Raw genomic sequence first — 23,412 nt, 5'->3', positions numbered from 1 at the left:
GCCACCTCCAGCAGATGGAGGGCGGCGTGGAGGGGGACGAGTCACTGGTGAGTGGTGGTGGTGAGTGAGTGGGGGTGGTGAGTGGTGGTGAGTGGTGAGTGAGTGAGTGAGTGGGTGGTGGGTGGTGATGGTGAGTGGTGGTGAGTGGTGGGTGAGTGAGTGAGTGGGTGGTGGGTGGTGAGTGGTGGGTGGTGGTGGTGGTGAGTGGTGGTGAGTGAGTGGGTGGTGAGTGGTGAGTGGTGGCGAGTGGCTGCACAGCGCCCTGGCGGCTGTGGCCACCAGCCACCTCCAGCAGATGGAGGGCGGTGTGGACGAGTCGCTGGTGAGTGGTGGTGAGTGGTGGGTGAGTGAGTGAGTGAGTGGCCGCACAGCGCCCTGGCAGCCGTGGCCAGCAGCCACCTCAAGCAGATGGAGGGCGGTGGGGAAGGGGACGAGTCGTTGGTGAGTGGTGGTGGTGGTGAGTGGTGAGTGGTGGTGAGTGGTGGGTGAGTGAGTGAGTGAGTGGCCGCACAGTGCCCTGGCAGCTGTGGCCACTAGCCACCTCACGCAGATGGAGGGCGGAGTGGACGAGTCGCTGGTGAGTGGTGGTGGTGAGTGGTGGTGAGTGAGTGAGTGGTGAGTGAGTGGTGGTGGGTGGTGGGTGGTGGTAGTGAGTGGTGAGTGAGTGGTGAGTGAGTGGTGAGTGAGTGGTGAGTGGTGGTGAGTGGTGAGTGGTGGTGAGTGGCCGCACAGCGCCCTGGCAGCCGTGGCCATTAGCCACCTCACACAGATGGAGGGCGGAGTGGACGAGTCGCTGGTGAGTGGTGGTGGTGAGTGGTGAGTGAGTGGTGAATGAGTGAGTGGTGAGTGAGTGAGTGGTGGTGAGTGGTGAGTGAGTGGTGGTGAGTGGTGAGTGAGTGGTGGGTGGCGATGGAGGTGTAGATGGTGTAGTGGTTTTACAGAGGCACACACTTGAACTGGGAGGCAACACGTTTATTCTAGAACCCCAACGGGGTACTGCATGACCTACACAGGATAACGACATGGGTGGTAACTACCACGGTTAACTTGACGATAACAGGGTAACTACATAACTGGGTCAGGTCAGCAACATGCGGCCTGACCCACGATGCCGAACGCGACGACCAAAGACCCAAGTGCGGAGAGACGTAACACCGCGGGTTGGTTCCAGAAGACAGCCGCGATCGCTCCCGGGACCTCCCTTTTATTCTCCCGAACATTCTGGATCTCAGCAGAAGGTTCTCCACCCAGCACCACGTGTCCCTCAAGCCTCCTCGCTGCCATGTCCAGGTCACGTGACCTCTGGTGGTCACCCAGACTGCCACGTCATCACGTGACCTCTCGTAGTCACTCAGACTTCCACGTCATCATGTGACCTCTGGTGGTCACCCAGACTGCCACGTCATCACGTGACCTCTCGTAGTCACCCAGACTGCCACGTCATCACGTGACCTCTCTCTCTAACCGTCACCAGAACCATGCCGCCTAGGGCAGCTTCCATGCTATAGCTACTCTGGTGTCAGAGAGGCTCAAGACGCGCAGTTTCACTCTTGTGACAGTAGCTGGCGCTGAATGCCATAGTGACTCCATTGACGTCCCTGCATAGGTAGTGGTGGTGGTGTAGGTGTCTTGAGACTATACGAGGTATCTTTGTCTTTGTATAATGCTGAGGAGAGGCTTGCAGAACCCCAATGTGGTTTCAGGACAGGGCGGTCCTGCACAGATGCCATCCATATTCTCTGTCTATCTGCTACAGCAGAGGTGTAGGGAATTACAACAAGACCTACATCTCTGCTTTATTGACCTGGTCAAGGCTGATGATACCATCAGTAGGCCTGGGCTCTGGGTTGTTCTTCATGCTTTCGGAGTCCCTGACCCTCTGCTCAGAATCATTAAGGACCTTCATGATGGTGAGTGGGTAAAACTACGTGGCCGGGAGTTGGAGCCATTCGCCATTCCCTTCTCTACGCTTGCGAAACGTTTACCCCCCTAATAGAACATCTTCGCCAGTTAGAAACATTTCGGCTGGCCTGCCTTCGATTCACCCTGGGTTTGACCAGGCTGGATTGTGTGAGGAGCTCATGAATCTGAAGTGAGTCACTTCGGAACCACTATTTCGGAGGCAACAACGTTTATTCTACATTGCATAATACCGTTGCACACGGGACTACAATACACCTGTCTCTTACACTCGTTCCACAGGCGACTCTAACACGCCTATCTCTTGCGCATATGGGATAACTTTAAAGTCACGTAGAATGGAAATAATAAAATAAAAAAAATAAAACATAATAAAATAAAAATGTAAATAGAATTTAAATCTTTTCGATTTAAAGCTTTCGTGACTGCAGGGATTCATCTTCTTGGTTCTTTCGGTAAAGTCACGTAGAATGGAAATAATAAAATAATAAAAATAAAACATAATAAAATAATTCTCACGACGTTTCGGCCACAACGCAAGCAGCCGTCCTCAGGTGGAGAGCAGGTCTGTCGAGTAGACAGAGTCTGAATGACACACTCCAGGCTTAGAGCGACTATTTAGGCTGGGATGGAGGGGGGAAGGTCGCCTTGACAAAATAATTTGCATATCAAGAGGAATTTAGCAAATTTATGGGAAATGCAGATATGCGATTAGTACTACTTGTGAAATGCGTAGGAGGTTTGGTGCCAACGTGCTGTTTGAGACTAAGACGAAGCACTGGGTTCCACTTCACCTGCAGACAGCCCCGATATTTGATCGGGGCTCCCATTTTATCCCTCTCGGCGTGTCCTGGCTGCTACCTCGCACGTGCCGCCTGCCGCGGTCTCCGCCCTTAACCACGCCCCCTTCAGGAACTTTCCAGAAGATTCCCGGCTACACTTCCCGTGTCCCCTCGGTCACCTTCCCCCCCCACTCCTCACCCCTGGCCCATCACGTGCTTGTGTGTGTGTGTGTAGGTGCGTGTGTATCTGTGTGTGTGTAACAGTGTGTGTGTGTGTGTCTCTGTGTGTGTGTATCTGTGTGTGTGTATCTGTGTGTATCTGTGTGTGTATCTGTATGTGTGTGTATCTGTGTTTGTGTAACAGTGTGTGTCTCTGTGTGTGTGTAGGTGCGTGCGTGCGTGAGTATCCACCGCTCTCTGAGCGAGGCGTCCCTGTGGTTCCTGTGTGTGTGTATCTGTGTGTGTGTGTCTGTGTGTGTATCTGTGTGTGTGTAACAGTGTGTGTCTCCATGTGTGTGTAGGTGCGTGCGTGCGTGAGTATCCACCTCTCTCTGAGCGAGGCGTCCCTGCGGTTCCTGTGTGTGTATCTGTGTGTGTGTATCTTTGTGTGTGTCTCTGTGTGTGTGTCTCTGTGTGTGTGTGTGACAGTGTGTATCTGTGTGTGTATCTGTGTGTGTGTATCTGTGTGTGTATATCTGTGTGTGTATCTGTGTGTGTGTATCTGTGTGTGTGTATCTGTGTGTATCTGTGTGTGTATCTGTAGGTGTGTATCTGTGTGTGTATCTGTGTGTGTGTATCTGTGTGTATCTGTGTGTGTGTAACAGTGTGTGTAGGTGTGTGTATTTGTGTGTGTATCTGTGTGTGTGTATCTGTGTGTGTGTCTCCATGTGTGTGTAGGTGCGTGCGTGTGTGAGTATCCACCGCTCTCTGAGCGAGGCGTCCCTGCGGTTCCTGTGTGTCTCTGTGTGTGTGTGTCTCTGTGTGTGTGTGTCTCTGTGTGTGTGTGTCTCTGTGTGTCTGTGTGTGTCTCTGTGTGTGTGTGTGTGACAGTGTGTATATGTGTGTGTATCTGTGTGTCTCTGTGTGTGTGTATCTGTGTGTGTCTCTGTGTGTGTGTATCTGTGTGTGTGTGTATCTGTGTGTGTGTAACAGTGTGTGTATGTGTGTGTGTAGGTGAGTGCGTGCGTGTGTATCCACCGCTCTCTGAGCGAGGCGTCCCTGTGGTTCCTGTGTGTGTGTCTGTGTGTGTGTGTAACAGTGTGTGTATGTGTGTGTCTCTCTGTGTGTGTGTATCTGTGTGTGTGTATCTGTGTGTGTGTGTAACAGTGTGTCTCTGTGTGTGTGTCTGTATGTGTGTATCTGTGTGTGTGTGTAACAGTGTGTCTCTCTGTGTGTGTGTCTCTGTGTGTGTGTAGGTGAGTGCGTGTGTGAGTATCCACCGCTCTCTGAGCGAGGCGTCCCTGCGGTTCCTGTGTGTCTCTGTGTGTGTGTGTCTCTGTGTGTGTGTGTCTCTGTGTGTGTGTGTCTCTGTGTGTCTGTGTGTGTCTCTGTGTGTGTGTGTGTGACAGTGTGTATATGTGTGTGTATCTGTGTGTCTCTGTGTGTGTGTATCTGTGTGTGTCTCTGTGTGTGTGTATCTGTGTGTGTGTGTGTATCTGTGTGTGTGTGTAACAGTGTGTATGTGTGTGTGTGTAGGTGAGTGCGTGCGTGTGTATCCACCGCTCTCTGAGCGAGGCGTCCCTGTGGTTCCTGTGTGTGTGTCTGTGTGTGTGTGTAACAGTGTGTGTATGTGTGTGTCTCTCTGTGTGTGTGTATCTGTGTGTGTGTATCTGTGTGTGTGTAACAGTGTGTCTCTGTGTGTGTGTCTGTATGTGTGTATCTGTGTGTGTGTGTAACAGTGTGTCTCTCTGTGTGTGTGTCTCTGTGTGTGTGTAGGTGAGTGCGTGTGTGAGTATCCACCGCTCTCTGAGCGAGGCGTCCCTGCGGTTCCGCGCCCAGCTGGGCCGTTCGAGCAGCGTGACCCCCACGGCCTTCCTGGAGCTGCTGTCCACGTTCGGGCGCCTGCTGGCGCTCAAGAGCGGAGAGATCCGCGGGGCTCGCACACGCATGCAGTGTGGCCTAGACAAGGTGAGTCTACACACAGATACACACACACACAGACACACACGCACAGACTTACACACACACAGACTCACACACGCATGCAGTGTGGCCTAGACAAGGTGAGTCTACACACAGATACACACACACACACACAGACACACACGCACAGACTTACACACACACAGACTCACACACGCATGCAGTGTGGCCTAGACAAGGTGAGTCTACAGACTCACACAGACTCACACACACACAGACTCACACACACAGACTCACACACACAGACTCACACGCAGACTCACACACACAGACTCACACACGCATGCAGTGTGGGCTAGACGAGGTGAGTCACGCAGACTCAGATACTCACATACAACAACAACCGCCATTCGCCACTAAGTGGCGGTGACGTCACCACGACGCTTGTGCCAGGCCATGTGCACCTTGAGGCCACGTGAAGTGTCGAACGCCCGCTGGCAGGAGGTCACGGGGCAGACCCAGGTGCCACGGGTCGACTGACCGAGATGACCGAGATGACTGGCTGATGCACCACCTGTGCCCCCTACTGTACCAACTTGCTGTGCTTTAGCCACCCGGCGCTCCGCTCGTTGTTGTGAGCGTCGCTCCTCCGCCCTCCGTTGTTGTTGGAGGGCGACTGCCTCCAACTGCCCAGTAGCGTCTTTCACGAGCCTCCTCCACTGAGGCCGATCTTGACACCGCTGGTACCAGTCATCGGCAAGTCCACTCAGCTCCACGTCCTCCCGTACCACATCACTCCATCTCTTCTCTAGCCCGTGTCGCGCCCGTTTAGCCCCCTCGATCCGGCCGAACAAAAGCTGTTTAGGCATGCGGTGACTGGGCATGCGGGCTACATGACCCAGCCAACGCAGCCTTGCCTGCCGGAGGAGCTCACCGATGGGACCTTGCCCAGATCTTTCAAGGATTTGTGAGCTCCTCACACAATCCAGCCTGGTTAAACCCAGGATGGATCGTAGGCAGGCCAGCCTAAATGTTTCCAACCGGCGAAGATGCTCCACCTGGGGGGTCCACGTTTCGCAAGCATAAAGAAGGGAGGGAATGACCGTGGTCGAGAAGACCTGAAGCTTCGTGCGGAGCGACAGACCAGGTAGCTTCCACACAGCGTTACGCAACCGATGAAAAGATATTGCCGCTCGACTGATTCGGAGTGAGACCTCTGCTGATAAACTGGAGCCGGTCATAAGCACACTGCCCAGGTATGGGAAACTCTCCACTCTCTCCACAACTGCCCCATCACCGATTGGGAGTTGTGGGGGTGGAGTGTCCGATGGTACAAAATACCCAGGCAGGTGCTTAGTTTTGGTGGGGCTGATGGTAAGGCCCCACCTCTTAGTGGCACGCTCCAGTCTCAGCAGCAGCGTCTCCAACTCCTCTTCTGAATGAGCAGCTATTACCAAACCATCGGCATACACACACACAGACTCACACACACAGACTCACACACACGCAGATTCACACACAGACTCACACACAGTCACACGCAGACTCACACACAGACTCACACACAGACTCACACACAGACTCACACTCACAGACTCACACACAGACTCACACACAGTCACACGCAGACTCACACACAGACTCACACTCACAGACTCACACACAGACTCACACTCACAGACTCACACTCACAGACTCACACACAGACTCACACATACTCACACTCACAGACTCACACACAGACTCACACTCACAGACTCACACTCACAGACTCACACACACAGACTCACACTCACAGACACACACACACACACAGACACACACGCACAGACTCACACACACACACACAGACTCACACACACATGCAGTGTGGCCTAGACAAGGTGAGTCTACACACAGACTCACACACGCATGCAGTGTGGCCTAGACAAGGTGAGTCTATAGACTCACAGACTCACACACACAGACTCACACACACAGACTCACACACACAGACTCACACACACAGACTCACACACAGACTCACACACACAGACTCACACACACAGACTCACACACACAGACTCACACACAGACTCGCGCACAGACTCACACACAGACTCATGCACAGACACTCACACACAGACTCACGCACAGACTCACACACAGACTCACGCACAGACTCACACACAGACTCACGCACAGACTCACACACACAGACTCACACACAGACTCACACACAGACTCACACACGCATGCAGTGTGGGCTAGACAAGGTGAGACACACAGACTCACACACACAGACTCACACACAGACTCACACACACAGACTCACAGACACAGACTCACACACACACACACATAGACTCACACAGACAGACTCACACACACAGACTCACACACACAGACTCACACACAGACTCAATCACAGACTCACACGCATGCAGTGTGGGCTAGACAAGGTGAGTATACAGACTCACACACAGACTCACACACACACAGACTCACACACGCATGCAGTTTTGGCTAGACAAGGTGAGACACACAGACTCACACACACAGACTCACACGCATGCAGTGTGGTCTAGACAAGGTGAGACACACAGACTCACACACACAGACTCACACATACAGACTCACACACACAGTCTCACACACATACTCACACACAGACTCAATCACAGACTCACACACAGACTCACACGCAGACTCACATGCAGACTCAATCACAGACTCACACACAGACTCACACGCAGACTCACACGCAGACTCACACACAGACTCAATCACAGTCTCACACACATACTCACACACAGACTCACACGCAGACTCAATCACAGTCTCACACACAGACTCACACACACAGACTCAATCACAGACTCACACACAGACTCAATCACAGACTCACACACAGACTCACACACAGACTCACACACACAGACTCAATCACAGACTCACACACAGACTCAATCACAGACTCACACACAGACTCACACACAGACTCACACACACAGACTCACACGCACAGACTCACACACACAGACTCACACGCAGACTCACACACGCAGACTCACACGCAGACTTAACAACAACAACCGACATTTGCCACTAAGTGGCGGTGACATCACCACGACGCTTGTGCCAAGCTATGTGCACGTTGAGGCCACGTGAAGTGTCGAACGTCCGCTGGCAGGAGGTCACGGGGCAGACCCAGGTGCCACGGGTCGACTGACTGAGATGACCGAGATGACTGGCTGATGCACCACCTGTGCCCCCTACTGTGCCAACTTGCTGTGCTTTAGCCACCCGGCGCTCCGCTCGTTGTTGTGAGCGTCGCTCCTCCGCCTGGCACAAGCATCGTGGTGACGTCATCGCCACTTAGTGGCGAATGGCGGTTGTTGTTGGTGTTATAGGTGTAGGTGGTACAGGTGGTGTTGGTGGTGTAGGTGATGGTGGTGGTTTAAATGATGGTGGTGCTGTAGGTGGTGGTGGTGGTGTAGGTGCTACAGGTGTAGGTGGTACAGGTGTAGGTGGTGGTGGTGTGGGTGGTGGTGTAGGTGGTGGTGTAGGTGGTGGTGATGGTGTAGGTGGTGGTGGTGTAGGTGGTGGTGTAGGTGGTGGTGATGGTGTAGGTGGTGGTGGTGTAGGTGGTGGTGTAGGTGGTGGTGATGGTGTAGGTGGTGGTGTGGGTGGTGGTGGTGTAGGTGCTACAGGTGTAGGTGGTACAGGTGTAGCTGGTACAGGTGTAGTTGGTGATGGGATAGGTGGTGTAGGTGGTGGTGTAGGTCGTGGTGTAGGTGGTGGTGGTGGTGTAGGTGGTGTGGGTGGTGGTGTAGGTGGTGTGAGTGGTGGTGTAGGTGGTGGTGGTGTGGGTGGTGTAGGTGGTGATGGTGTAGGTGGTGATGGTGTAGGTGGTGGTGGTGTGGGTGGTGGTGGTGTGGGTGGTGGTGGTGTGGGTGGTGGTGGTGGTGTAGGTGGTGGTGGTGGTGTAGGTGGTGGTGGTGTAGGTGGTGGTGGTGTGGGTGGTGCGGGTGGTGGTGGTGGTGTAGGTGGTGGTGTGGGTGGTGTGGGTGGTGGTGTAGGTGGTGTAGGTGGTACAGGTGTGGTGATGTCTGTGTGTCTGTGTGTGTGTCTGTGTGTGTGTGTCTGTGTCAGTGTGTCTGTGTGTGTGTCTGTGTGTGTGTGTGTCTCTGTGTGTCTGTGTGTGTATGTGTGTCTGTGTGTGTGTGTGTGTGTCTCTGTGTGTCTGTGTGTGTCTGTGTCTGTGTGTGTGTGTGTCTGTGTGTGTGTGTGTCTGTGTGTGTGTGTGTCTGTGTGTGTGTCTGTGTGTGTGTCTGTGTGTGTGTCTGTGTGTGTGTGTCTGTGTGTGTGTGTCTGTGTGTGTGTCTGTTTGTGTGTCTGTGTGTCTGTGTGTGTGTCTGTGTGTGTGTGTGTGTCTGTGTGTGTGTGTGTGTATGTGTGTGTGTGTCTGTGTGTGTATGTCTGTGTGTGTGTGTGTCTGTGTGTGTGTGTGTGTCTGTGTGTGTGTCTGTGTGTGTGTGTGTCTGTGTGTGTGTCTGTGTGTGTCTGAGTGTGTGTCTGTGTGTGTGTGTAGCTGTTGCAGACAGCCCAGGACGTGGCTGGCCTGCAGCAGGAGCTGGAGGTGGTGTAGTTGGTACATGTGTAGGTGGTGGTGGTGTAGGTGGTACAGGTGTAGGTGGTGGTGGTGTAGGTGGTGGTGGTGTAGGTGGTACAGGTGTAGGTGGTACATGTGTAGGTGTAGGTGGTACAGGTGTGGTGATGTCTGTCTGTGTGTTTGTAGCTGTTGCAGACAGCCCAGGATGTGGCTGGCCTGCAGCAGGAGCTGGAGGCGATGAGGCCGCAGCTGCTGGAGGCGGCGCGGGAGACGGAGCTCACCATGGAGAAGATTACGGTGGGGGCACGCACAGCCTATAGCACACACACACGCACAGCCTATAGCACACACACACGCACAGCCTATAGCACACACACACGCACAGCCTATAGCACACACACACGCACAGCCTATAGCACACACACACGCACAGCCTATAGCACACACACACGCACAGCCTATAGCACACACACACACGCACAGCCTATAGCACACACACACGCAGCCTATAGCACACACACGCACAGCCTATAGCACACACACACGCAGCCTATAGCACACACACACATAGCCTATAGCACACACACACACAGCCTATAGCACACACACACGCACAGCCTATAGCACACACACACGCACAGCCTATAGCACACACACAGCCTATAGCACACACACACGCACAGCCTATTGCACACACACACGCACAGCCTATAGCACACACACACAGCCTAGCACGCTACAGCACACACACACACAGCCTATAGCACGCTACAGTACACACACACAGCCTACCACGCTACACTACACACACAGCCTATAGCACACACACACACAGCCTATAGCACGCTACACTACACACACACACAGCCTCCCACGCTACAGTACACACACTACAGTACACACGCTACAGTACACACACTACAGTACACACACTATAGTACACACACTACACTACACACACTACAGTACACACGCTACAGTACACACACTACAGTACACACACTACACTACACACACTACAGTACACACGCTACAGTACACACACTACAGTACACACACTACAGTACACACACTACAGCACACGCACAGCCTCCCACGCTAGAAAAAAGGGGAAAACCCCTCTCATTATATGTTGGTGCTGGCAAAGGAGGTCTAATGATGCAAAATGTGTTAACGTCCTCCTCCGTCTCTTGCACGACGGTACGAAGGTTGTCATCCCCTCGGGTGGTGAACCCTCAGAGCCAATGGAAGAGAGGGCTGGTGTGACACAAGGCTGCCTCATTGCGCCGACTCTCTCCTCCATCTCGCTTCGTCTGACCGAGAAACAGACTTCCCAGAGGCATAACAATCATCACACGTAGGGCAGACGGGAACACATTCAACATCGAGCGCTTCAGAGCCAAGCGGAACACATCGGTCACATCCGGTGTTCAATTCCAATATGCTGACGATGCCCAAGTCAGTGCCTGCCCAGAAGCTGACCTTCAGGTCATCGTCAACACCTTTACAGATGCGAACGGCTGGATGGGTCTAACACTCCATACCCAGCAAAGCAAGTTCAAGTTCATTTCAAGTTCATGTATTAGGTGTGGCCCTGTGAACCATTCGGCTCTTGAATCGGGTGCAACTGCAACAAACAAAAAACATGAACAAAAAACATTTTAAAGTGACTATGTGACTAAGTGCAAACAGAAAATATAAGAAAAGACAGCAAAATATTGCATTAAAAAAATAACCGTGTACACCAACGCTGTGTGCAAAAATCCCAGTAGGATGCAAGTCAAACAACCAACAAGCCCCGAGGAGAGGACGCCTACCACCCCCTACAACCACTAGCAACAATGCAATACTCGAAGACTTGCCCAGTTTCCCATACTTGGGCAGCCATCTCTCTAGCAAAGTTTAATTGATTATGAAATCCAACATCGAATTGCCCAAGCTAGTTTCTGCCTTTGGGAAACTTAAGCGTCTTTGAAGATACTGAACATCGCCTGGGAAAAAAAGAAAACTAATATCAGTGTCTTTTCGATTTAAAGCTTTCGTGACTGCAGGGATTCATCTTCATGGTTCTTTCGGTAAAGTCACGTAGAAGGGAAATAATAAAATAATAAAAATAAAACATCATAAAAAAAAATTCTCACGACGTTTCGGCCACAACACAAGCAGCCATCCTCAGGTGAAGACACAGAGCTGTCTGAAAGACAGCATCTGAATGAAACACCACCAGGCTTGGAGCGTATATTTAAGCTGGGTGGGAGGAGCAGAGCGCCTTGACAAAGGAGTTTACATATCAACAGAATAATGTTTCATTGAATAAGCTGAGTTAATGTGAGAGAAATAGCATGATGTTAAAGTGAGAAATTAGCATGTAACTGGGAGATACCAACGCAGATGGTGCAAGCCTCCTTGCGAGGATGAAAGACTCAAATGGCTTCCGAAGCAAATCTTCTATTCCCAGCCGAGGGATGGATCACGTTGCCCCTGGAGGTCAAAGGGAGACGTTTCCTGTGGAAACCTTAAAACGCACCTCAAGCAGGAAATCGATGCTCTTGGTGGACCATCAATGTGTAATGTGAGGTTATATCTGGGTCGCTGACGGATCACAACTCGTCACGACGATTGGCTCTGCCTGTCCTGGTCCACAGCCAATGGGGGGAAGCCTAGGGGCGTGGCCCTGACGTAATGGGAAGGTGACATCTGTAAGTAGATGATTGGTTCTGCTGGCTTTAGCCACAGCCAATGGGGAGACGAGTCAGGGGCGTGGTCCCGGGAGCCTACGATGGAGTCTGGAAGATTCCATAGAGGCTAACCAGGATTGGTGGAAAGGTACCACGTGACCCGGGTATTAAATAGGGGTGGAGACGAACAACACGTGGTCAGAACTGGAACGAACGGAGGGAGGGGCCACGCTGGAGCGGGGTTCAGACTGCCACGTGGTCCGGGCTGCCCACGTGGTCCGGGCTGCCACGTGGTCCGGGCTGCCACGTGGTCCGTGCTGCCCACGTGGTCCGGGCTGCCACGTGGTCCGGGCTGCCCACGTGGTCCGGGCTGCCCACGTGGTCCGGGCTGCCCACGTGGTCCGGGCTGCCCACGTGGTCCGGGCTGCCCACGTGGTCCGGGCTGCCACGTGGTCCAGGCTGCCACGTGGCCGCGCGTGTCTCTCTCTCTCTCTCCCTCTCACGCTGTCTGTCAGCGGCGTGAAGGAGTAAGATGGGAGTGTTGTGAACGAAAGACAAATAAAGACAGGATTTCAGAAGTCGCTTCCACGACCTTTAATACAAATGGAGGGTCAACATCTACAGTGGAACTCAGCACTTTGGGGCCGTGCGAAGAGAGTTCCAAAGAGCGCGCCGCTGAGAACCGTGCGACAGAGACAGAGCGCCAGGATGGGCCATCGCTTAGTCCACACTCTGCAAAGTGCTGCAGGTCACGGATGGGCCTATTCAGCCTTGTCCGGACACATGGCCAGTCACCTGAGGAGCGGTGGTGCAGCGGTTAGCGCTACGCTGCACTACAGACCTGGCGACCCGGGTTCGATTCCCGCTCACGGCCAACACCGGTGACGATTTTCTGAACCGGTCTTGGGCCTCCCCTAGGTCGACTCAGCCTCAAATGAGTACCTGGTGTGGTGTGTAAACATCACCACTGGGGTGACAAAGGCGGTCGGGCGTGGTGCTGGCCACCCACCCCCTCGTGTACCGTTGCGGCCTTCATAGGTGCTCGCTAACAGCACTTGCCCCTACAGTCTGTTAAGGCTATACGGGGGATCTTTATCTTTATGTGTCTGTGTGTGTGTGTCTGTGCATGTGTGTGTCTGTGTGTGTGTCATTGTGTCTGTGTGTGTCGGTGTGTGTGTCTCTCTGTGTGTGTCTGTGTGTGTGTGTCCGTGTGTCTGTGTGTGTGTGTCTGTGTGTGTGTCTGTGCGTGTGTCTGTGTGTGTCTGTGTGTGTTTCTGTGTGTGTGTGTCTGTGTGTGTGTCTGCGTGTGTGTCTGTGCGTGTGTGTGTGTGTCTGTGTGTCTGTATCTGCGTGTGTGTGCATGTGTGCGTGTCTGCGTGTGTGTGTGTCTGTGTGTGTGTTTGTCTGTGTGTGTGCGTGTGTGTCTGTGTGTGTGTGTGTGTGCGTGTGTGTCTGTGTGTGTGTCTGTGCGTGTGTCTGTGCGTGTGTGTGTGTGTGCGTGTGTGTTACAGGCGGAGGTGGCCCTGGCCGAGGAGACTCGCCGCTCCGTGAGTGAGGAGCAGCGCAAGGCCAGTGCCAGTGCGGCGCTGGCGCAGGAGATGGCCGACGGTGCGGAGCGGGACCTCGCGCAGGCCCTGCCCGCGCTGGAGGCGGCGCTCGGCAGTCTCAAGGCGCTGAACAAGAACGACGTGACGGAGGTGGGTGGCACACGCTCACCCACACGCTCACCCACATGCTCACCCACACGCTCACCCACACGCTCACTCACTCACCCACACGTTCACCCACACGCTCACCCACTCGCTCACCCACTCGCTCACCCACACGCTCACTCACTCACCCACACGCTCACCCACACACTCACTCACTCACCCACACGCTCACCCACACGCTCATCCACACGCTCACTCACTCACCCACACGCTCACCCACATGTTCACTCACTCACCCACTCACTCACCCACACGCTCACTCACCCACACGTTCACTCACACGCTCACCCACACGCTCACCCACACGCTCACCCACACGCTCACTCACTCACCCACACGTTCACTCACACGCTCACCCACACGCTCACCCACACGCTCACCCACACGCTCACCCACACGCGCACCCACACGCTCACTCACTCACCCACACACTCACCCACATGTTCACTCACTCACCCACTCACTCACCCACATGCTCACTCACTCACCCACACGCTCATCCACACGCTCACCCACACGCTCACCCACACGCTCATACACACGCTCACTCACTCACCCACACGTTCACTCACACGCTCACCCACACGCTCACCCACACGCTCACCCACACGCTCACACACACACTCACCCACACGCTCACCCACACGCTCACCCACACGCTCACTCACTCACCCACACGCTCACCCACACGCTCACCCACACGCTCACCCACACGCTCACCCACACGCTCACTCACCCACACGCTCACCTGCACGCTCACCCACTCACCCACATGCTCACCCACACGCTCACTCACTACCCACACGCTCACTCACTCACCCACACGCTCACTTGCTCACCCACACGCTCACCCGCACGCTCACCCACACGCTCACCCGCACGCTCACCCACACGCTCACCCGCACGCTCACCCAAACCCTCACTTTCCCACTTGCTCACCCACACGCTCACCCGCACGCTCACCCAAACCCTCACTCACTCTTCCACTTGCTCACCCACACGCTCACTCTCCGTCTCTCTCTCTGTCTTTCTCTCTCTGGCTCCATCTCTCTCTGTGTCTCTGTCTCTCTGTGTCTCTGTGTCTCTCTGTCTCTCTCTCTGTGTCTCTCTGTCTCTCTCTCTGTGTCTCTGTGTCTCTGTGTCTCTGCCTGTGTCTCTGTCTGTGTCTCTGTGTCTCTGCCTGTGTCTCTGTCTCTCTCTCCCTGTGTCTCTGTCTGTGTCTCTGTCTGTGTCTCTGTGTCTCTGTCTCTCTGTCTGTGTCTCTGTCTGTGTCTGTGTCTCTGTCTCTCTCTGTGTCTCTGTCTCTCTGTCTATGTCTCTGTCTCTCTGTGTCTCTGTCTCTCTGTCTCTCTCTCTCTGTGTCTCTGTGTCTCTGTCTCTCTCTGTCTCTCTGTCTATGTCTCTGTCTCTCTGTGTCTCTGTCTCTCTGTCTCTCTCTCTCTGTGTCTCTGTGTCTCTGTCTCTCTGCCTGTGTCTCTGTCTGTGTCTCTGTGTCTCTGCCTGTGTCTCTGTCTCTCTCTCTCTCTCTCTCTCTGTGTCTCTGTCTCTCTGTCTGTGTCTCTGTCTGTGTCTCTGTTTGTGTCTCTGTCTGTGTCTCTGTCCCTCTCTCTGTGTCTCTCTCTGTGTCTCTCTCTGTCTCTCTCTCTGTGTCTCTGTCTCTCTGTCTGTGTCTCTGTCTCTCTGTGTCTCTGTCTCTCTGCCTGTCTCTCTGTCTGTGTCTCTGTCTCTCTGTGTCTCTCTATCTGTCTCTCTGCCTGTGTCTCTGTCCCTCGCTGCCTGCCCCCTCACCAGGTGCGGGCGATGCAGCGCCCCCCGCCTGGCGTGCGCCTGGTGATGGAGGCGGTGTGCATCATGAGGGGCGTCAAGCCCAAGAAGGTGGCCAGCGATAAGCCGGGAGGCACGCGCATCGACGACTACTGGGAGGGCGGACGGGGGCTCCTGCAGGAGCCGGGACGCTTCATAGAGAGCCTGCTCACCTACGACAAGGTGGGGGGGACAGGGGGGGACGGGGGGGAGGGGGAGGTGGAAATGAGGGAGAGAATGTGGAGGATGGGATGATTGGAGAGTTATGGGAGAGAGACCCCTACACCCAGACCCCTACACCCAGACACCTACACCCAGACCCCTACACCCAGACACCTACACCCAGACCCTCCCCCCCCCCCCCTCTCTCAGGACAACATCCCCGAGGCGGTGATCCGCCAGGTGCAGCCCTACATCGACATGGAGGACTTCCAGCCGGCGGCCATCGAGCGCGTCTCCAAGGCGTGCACCACTCTGTGCCTGTGGGTGCGCGCCATGCACCTCTACCACCACGTGGCACGCGCAGTCCTGCCCAAGCGGGTAACGCACGCACGGACACGCACACACAGACACACACGCACGCAGACACACACGCACGCAGACAGACACGCACATGCGCACACGCACACAGACACACACGCACAGACACACACGCACGCGCGTGCACGCACGCGCTCGCTCGCACGCGCACGCACAGACACGCACGCACAGACACGCACGCGCACGCACAGACATACATGCACACACACACATGCACAGACACACATGCACCAGTACCACCACGTGGCGCCGTCCTGCCCAAACGGGTAACGCTCGCACGCACACGCACGCAGACTAACCACACGCAGACTCACCACACAGACTCACCACACAGACTCACCACACACACTCACCACACACTCACCACACAGACTCACCACACAGACTCACCACCACTGACTCACCACCACTGACTCACCACACAGACTCACCACACACACCACAGACTCACCACACACACCACAGACTCACTGACTCACCCCCCCCCCCAGGAGGCTCGGCGCACGGCTCTGGAGGAGCTGGCGGTGTCGCAGGCGGCGCTGGCCGGCGCCCAGCTGCAGCTGCAGCAGGTGGAGTTGGGGGTCGAGCAGCTGCAGCTCAGACACCGCGAGGCCATCGGGCGGAGGGAGCTGCTGCAGGAGCGGAGCGCGCAGTGCGAGGGGCGACTAGAGAGGGCAGCTCAGGTAGGTGGGGGGAGGGGGTGGGGGAGGGGGTGGGGGAGGGGGGGAGGGGGGGAGGGGAGGAGGGAGTGGGGGGGAGGGGGGGAGGGGGGGGGAGGGAGTGGGGGGGGGGGAGTGGGGGGGAGGGAGTGGGGAGGGGAGAGAACTGCTGCAGGAGCGGAGCGCTCAGTGTGAGGGGCGTCTGGAGAGAGCAGCTCAGGTAGGAGGAGGGGGTGGGAGTGGATGGGGGGGAGGGGGGGGTGGGGGGGAGTGGGGGGAGTGGGGGGAGGGGGAGAGGGGGAGAGGGGGAGAGGGGGAGGGGGGAGAGGGGGAGAGGGGGAGGAGGGGAGAGGGGGAGGTAGAGGGAGGGGCGGGGGTTGTAGCATTGACATCGTGGTGGTTGTCATCGTTTGTGAGACGCAGGAGACGTGTGGGTTGAAGGGTGAGTAGAGAGGACAGTCCCTGTCTCACCAGCACACTCACACAACCACTCACTCAACCACTCACCTCACTCACTCACGCACCCACTTAATCACTCACTCACTTACCCCCCCACCTACCCACTCACCCACTCACTCACCCACCCACCCACTCACTCACCCACCCACGTCACCCACCCACTCACCCACTCACCCACCCACTCACCCACCCACCCACTCACTCACCCACCCACCCACCCACTCACGCACCCACTCACACCCACTCACCCACCCACCCACTCACACACCCACTCACCCACCCACCCACTCACCCACCCACTCACCCACCCACCCACTGACCCACCCACTCACCCACCCACTCACGCACCCACTCACCCACCCACTCACCCACCCACTCACGCACCCACTCACGCACCCACTCACCCACCCACCCACCCACTCACTCACCCACTCACCCCACTACCCACTCACTCACCCACCCACCCACCCATTCACCCACCCACTCACCCACCCACCCACTAACCCACCCCCCCAACCCACCCACCCACTAACCCACCCACTCACTCACCCACTCACCCACTCACTCACCCACCCACCCACTCACCCACCCACCCACTCACCCACCTACCCCCCCACCCACCCACTCACCCACCCACCCACCCACCCTGTCCGTGCTGGTGCAGCTGATTGGCGGCCTAGCGGATGAGCGAGTTCGCTGGAGCGGCGCCATCAAGGACTTGGACTGCGCCCTCAGCCACGTGGTGGGGGACGCTCTGCTGGCCGCGGGATTCGTCACCTACCTGGGGCCCTTCACGGTCAGTGGGAGAGAGAGACACGCACAGAGAGAGGCAGAGAGAGAGATAGTGAGATAGTGAGAGAGAGAGAGACACGCACACACAGAGGCAGAGAGATATAGTGAGATAGTGAGAGAGATAGTGAGAGAGACACGCACAGAGAGAGGCAGAGAGAGATAGTGAGAGAGACACACACGGAGAGAGGCAGAGAGAGAGAGAGACAGTAAGGTAGAGTGAGATAGAGTGAGAGAGAAAGTGAGGTAGAGAGAGATAGAGAGTGAGAGAGAGATAGATAGTGAGATAGAGAGATAGTGAGATAGAGTGAGAGAGAGTGAGGTAGAGAGTGAGGTAGAGAGAGACACGCACAGAGAGAGGCAGAGAGAGAGAGGCAGAGAGACTTTGACTTTTAAAACGTCTTTATTACCGTGACAGCAAAAAGCTGCCACAGCTGTTGCGTGTCAGGTATCGCTCTGCCACATTCGGCCCGAGCTAACAAACAACAAAACAAACAAACCAAACAAACAACACTTCGAGGAAAACCGGAGCATCCCGGGGTAAAAACCTCGTCTCGCGCGCGCATTGCGTCATCCGCGCATCTCGCGTCGCTGATTTTGCCATGACTGGCGGTCTTATTTTGAATGTACCACCGCGCGCCGGTTTGGATTCTGAGTCCGGCTTCGGAAGAAAGACAACGATCGGGAAGAAACCCGGTCCCCGCGCGCTGCGCCATTCTCGTCCCTCACGCGCGTCATACCGCGAAGTCTACTGTCTTTCGTTCGTCAGTGTCATGCTTGGTGTCGCGTACAGCGCATCGCGCCGTAAATCAAATCGCCCGTGCTTCGCGACGGCGCGCACAAGTTGCCCTTCCGGGCTGCTGGAGCGCCGTTCGCGCCGTGTCTCAGTTCGTCACACTTCTTGCTCCACCCGTGCTCGCCGTCCATAGCGGGGGGCCTCTCAGGAAAGGCTCACCAACGGCCGCGCCAGACTGCCACGGACGCGCGTGCACGCCGACACTCCCAGCATCGCGCCGTAAATCAGTCGCCGGTGCCACGCAACGGCGCGCTGCTCCACGCATCGCGCGGCTTGGAGCGCCACCACCAGCGCGCGCAGCTGCCCCGCACGTGCAGTCGCCGGTCGCTTGCACGGGCAGAGACCCATGCACTTCTCGTGTCCGCGCTATACACGCGGCTTGTCACGGCCGTTGTCATAGGCGTATTATTAGGGTTCCGCCCTCACTTGACCATAGAGAGTGCCGGCCCCCCATTTGTTCTGGAAGGACTCGTGCTCCCCTCCCATTCGCGTGTAATACTCATATTCCATTTTAACCTCGCTGCTATCAGCCCGCGCATCATCGCTACTGCTGAGCAGCTTTCGTTTGTGGCTCCTGCGTCTTCCAGCTTCTTTTTACGTGTTTTGTATACAGCCATTTTTGCCTGCGCCAACACAAAGTTGGCCAGGACGTGGCGCTTGTCCAGCCTGCGGGGTACTCCGCACACCAAGGTGCTGCGAAAGAAAGGCACGTCGATTTTGGTAAGGATGTCTCCCAGCGTCGAGAAGAGCGGCGCCAGCCTCCGACAGTCCAGGTATATATGTGCGAGATCTTCTTCTTCGTCACAGAAGGCGCATGACGCGGACGCTCCTGGCTGGATCTTGCGGACCCACACTGCTGAAGGCAGTGCCCAGTGGGCCAGCCTCCACTGCAGGTCTCCGGCTCTTTTCGCCACTGGGGCTTTATAAAACTCTCTCCACTGCGGGGTGACATCTAGCAGTGGGGAGAAGCGGTCTTTCCATTTCGTGGATGGCGTACTTTCGAGGGCTCGACGATGCAGCGTTTTTACGCAGCAGTTGTAAATAGCTGCTTTGGAGGCAGTCCGTAGGGCAAAATCCCCGCACTCGTCCAGCTTCAACAGCAGCCCTGTGTCGTTCCGCCCGGGGGGTTGGATGCAGGCTGCCTGTAGTTCCGGGCAGGTGAGGGGGGGGGGGTTGGGCCGAGTCGGTGCCGTCCGGCGTGCGCAGCTGCAGGTGGAAATCCTTCGCCGTCGCCAGCACCGCTCGCAGCACTTTCCCTCCGGCTATCATCGTACGGAGACCTGCGTCGAGACTTATTTCAGCCGCGCTCTTCCACCTTTGACAGCCGTCGCGGCTCTGTGTTATGTCTCCCACCGTTTTAACGCCGGCTCGAATAAAACGGAAAGCCATCGCTTTTTCACCCTTCACCCCTCCGAAGAGGTCATTGAAGAACAGGGGCTCCGTCAGGAAGGCGGCCATGCCGCAGTAGGGGCTCTTCCTCGCCCACTCCAGGCTTCGCCACGCCTCGCTCAGATTTTGATAATATGCGGGCAGTCCATTGCAGTCCACTAGGCTCAGGTCCATAAGGAACAGCTCTCTCCCGTAGCCCATCCGTCCCCCGGCGCACCTCAGCACGGCGAGGGCCAGCGTCTTCCACGGCGCTTCCTCCTGATCGTATAATATGGCCTTCGCTGTCTGGATGCGAAAGCACATTATTCTGGCCGCCACGTCCACCAAGCCCTGTCCGCCTTCGTGCCTCGGCAGGTGGAGTACGCCGGGCCTGAGCCAGTGTTTCCCGGCCCAAACGAAGGCGACGAGCGCTCTGTTGACTTTGGCCACCAACCATTCTGGAGGGGAGAGGGCCTTCATTCTATGCCAGAGTACAGCGGCAGCCAGGTTGTTGGCGATCAGTGTCCTGCCCCTAAAGGAGAGGTGTGCACGGAGGTGTTCCCACGATTTCAGCTTGTCCTCAAGTTTTGCACGCAGCTCCTCCCAGTTTTTTCGGGTCGTCGAGTCGCTCCCCAGGTGCACTCCGAGGTACAAGATCCCGTCATCCCGCCACTGCACTCCGCCCGGGAGGGATACGGGTTGCGTGGCGCTGTGTAGCCCCATCCACAGTGCCGTGCTTTTCTTCCAATTGACCTTGGCGCCGGCGGCGTTCTCATAATCCTTGACCGTACTGCGCAGCGCGACGACGTCTTCACTGTCGTTCACCACCACGCAGACATCGTCGGCGTATGCTGAGAGCCTCAGGTTCGCTCCGTCAGGACCCGGGAAGGATAGTCCAGGCAGGGTGGTTCTTAACCTCCTCAGGAACGGCTCCAGTGACAGCGCATATAGCAACCCTGAGAGAGGGCATCCCTGCCGCACCCCCCTCGTTACCGGGAAGGGGGGACCCAGGCGTTGGTTGATTTTAATTGTGCTTTGTATGTCGGTGTACAGTAATTGGACTTGTGCCGTAAACAGAGGTCCGAAGCCGAAGGCGGATAAGAGTTTTTTGAGGTAGCCGTGTTCCACCCTATCGAAGGCCTTCTCTTGATCCATGAAGACCATTCCGGCGTTCATACGGTGTATTTCGGCCAAGGATATGGCATCACGGACCGCACCAATGCTGTCATGAATGGTGCGGCCGGGAATGCAGTAAGTCTGGTCCTTGCCGATGACGCGGCCTGCCACGGTCTTTAGACGGTTGGCTATCGCCTTAGCGATTATTTTATAGTCCGTGCACAGGAGGGACACCGGCCGCCAGTTCTCTATCTTGCGCGGGTCTCCTTTCTTTGGTAGCAGTACTACCACTGCCCGCCTGCAGCTGACTGGCAGCCGTCCTTCTCGCAGGCTCGCCGCCAGCACCTCCAGCAGGCAGGGGCCGATTAGATCCCAAAAGGCCTCGTAGAACTCTACTGGGAGACCGTCGATGCCTGGAGATTTCCCCCTGGGGAGCCCTGCCATCGCAGCCCGCAGCTCCTCCATGGTTATGGGGCCTTCCAGTTTTTCTCTCTCCTCCTCCTCCAGGGTGGGACTTCCTTCTAGGAGGAGATCGGCTGCTCCTGGTTGTGTGGTTCCGCTTTTCAGCAAGCGTGAGAAGAACCGTGTGGCCGTCAGCCTGATTTCCTCCTCGGAGGTTGTTGTTTTGCCCTCTTCAGTCAGCAGACTTGTGATTGTATTGTTGCTGCTGTTCTTGTTGCTGTTGTTGTTCTGAAGGCGAAAGAAATATTTGGAGGGCGAGTCCATCTGTTCTAGATGCCGCATCCTCTTTTCCACATAGGATGCGTGCATCCGCTGATCGGTCACAGCCCTAAAAAGTTTCTGTCTTTCGAGCAGCAGCGGCGCCAGATCCACGTCTCTCTGCGCTACCCCGCTGGACCCTGTATCCGTTTCCAGCTGGAGCAGTTCCTCTTCCAGGCGTCGCAGTGCATCGTGCCTCGCAACAGCGCGATGGCCCGCAAGCTGTACAGAGAGAGCCCTCACCTGCGCCTTGACGGCTTCCCACCGCTGTGGGGCGGGGATGGAGGGGTCCTCATCCTTTTCCAAATGCGACCAACACGCCCTGATCGCCGTCTTGAACTCTTGCTCGTCCAGCTGGGTCACATCCATCCGCCAATAAGGGCAGCGACGGCGCTCCCCGGGCACCCGTAATAAAGCTGTAATTAGATGGTGATCCGATATGCCTGTCGGTCTTATCCGGCATTCACCGAGGAGAGTCGTGTTTTCCTTATTTATGTAGATGCGATCCAACCTAGCGAGGCTCACCCTGCCTTGAGGAGAGCCGCGGCACCACGTGTATTGCCGTTTCGTCGGATGTTGCAGCCTCCACGCGTCGGCGAGGCGGAATTGTTGTAGCGTCCTCGCGAGTGGTCTCGCCGATTCGGGGTGCGGCTCGGGGCCGCTGCGGTCGAGCGCCGGATCCAGGGTGCAGTTCCAATCTCCGCCCGCGACCGCAACGACCCCGTCAGCCCTGCTCGCCTCCAACGCGGTGTGCAGCGTGTCAGTGAAGAAAACCTTCCTCTCTTTGCTCTTACATGGGGCGTAGACATTGAAGCATCTGAATCTGGTGTCATTAACTACAAAGTCCACCGAGATCAGGTGCGCCTTAAGAATCTCCCTGAAGACTACCTTCTCCGGGGTGAATCTTCTTCCGAACAAGAAGGCTACCCCTGCCCGATTCCCGTCCCCATTGCTGAAGAAGGAAGGGGCACTTATCAGGGGCTGCCGTCGGGCACATAGGGTGGCGTCAAGATGCGTTTCTTGTATCATCGCGATGTCTGCTTTGTTTTCCTCTAGCAGTAGACAAACGCGATGCCATCTTTCTCTGTCTCTCACTCCGTTGCCGTTAACACTCAGGATTTTAATGCTGGAGGCCATCATTGGTTTTCTTCATTCCCTTCTTCTTGCGGTGTCACGGGAGTCCGCTCCTGGGAGAGGGAGCTCCGCTTCCCCAGTTTCGTCCGCAGTGCCCGCAGCCGATGTACCTCACCGGAGTTAAAGCCGTGAAGCGACGGTTTCTTCAGTATCTGGCGGGCAGCCTTCTTAAACTTCTCCAGGTCGGGGAAGGCCAGTTCAGGGCACTGGTTCCATTGCCTGAAGTTTTCCCTGAGGTAGAGGAGGATGTCCTGGGGGGC

At 56.0% G+C, this 23,412-nt stretch overlaps 1 protein-coding gene across 1 annotated transcript in view; it reads left to right on the top strand.

Moving 5' to 3' along the window:
• Nucleotides 1-23,412, top strand: part of DNAH1 (dynein axonemal heavy chain 1) — a 184,833-nt gene that overhangs the window by 103,125 nt on the left and 58,296 nt on the right. Inside the window, exons 54-60 of the mRNA XM_078877706.1 lie at nt 4,638-4,829; nt 9,565-9,675; nt 13,568-13,753; nt 15,560-15,754; nt 15,944-16,111; nt 16,603-16,794; nt 17,894-18,025. Coding sequence (XP_078733832.1) covers nt 4,638-4,829; nt 9,565-9,675; nt 13,568-13,753; nt 15,560-15,754; nt 15,944-16,111; nt 16,603-16,794; nt 17,894-18,025 — 1,176 coding nt within the window. The remainder of the gene's footprint in view (nt 1-4,637; nt 4,830-9,564; nt 9,676-13,567; nt 13,754-15,559; nt 15,755-15,943; nt 16,112-16,602; nt 16,795-17,893; nt 18,026-23,412) is intronic.

The sequence above is a fragment of the Lampetra fluviatilis genome, chromosome 48 (assembly GCF_964198595.1).
Source record: "Lampetra fluviatilis chromosome 48, kcLamFluv1.1, whole genome shotgun sequence".
Taxonomy (NCBI): Eukaryota; Metazoa; Chordata; class Hyperoartia; order Petromyzontiformes; family Petromyzontidae; genus Lampetra; species Lampetra fluviatilis.
Note: the sequence above shows the minus strand (reverse complement) of the source record. Positions and strands in the feature narration are given on the sequence as shown.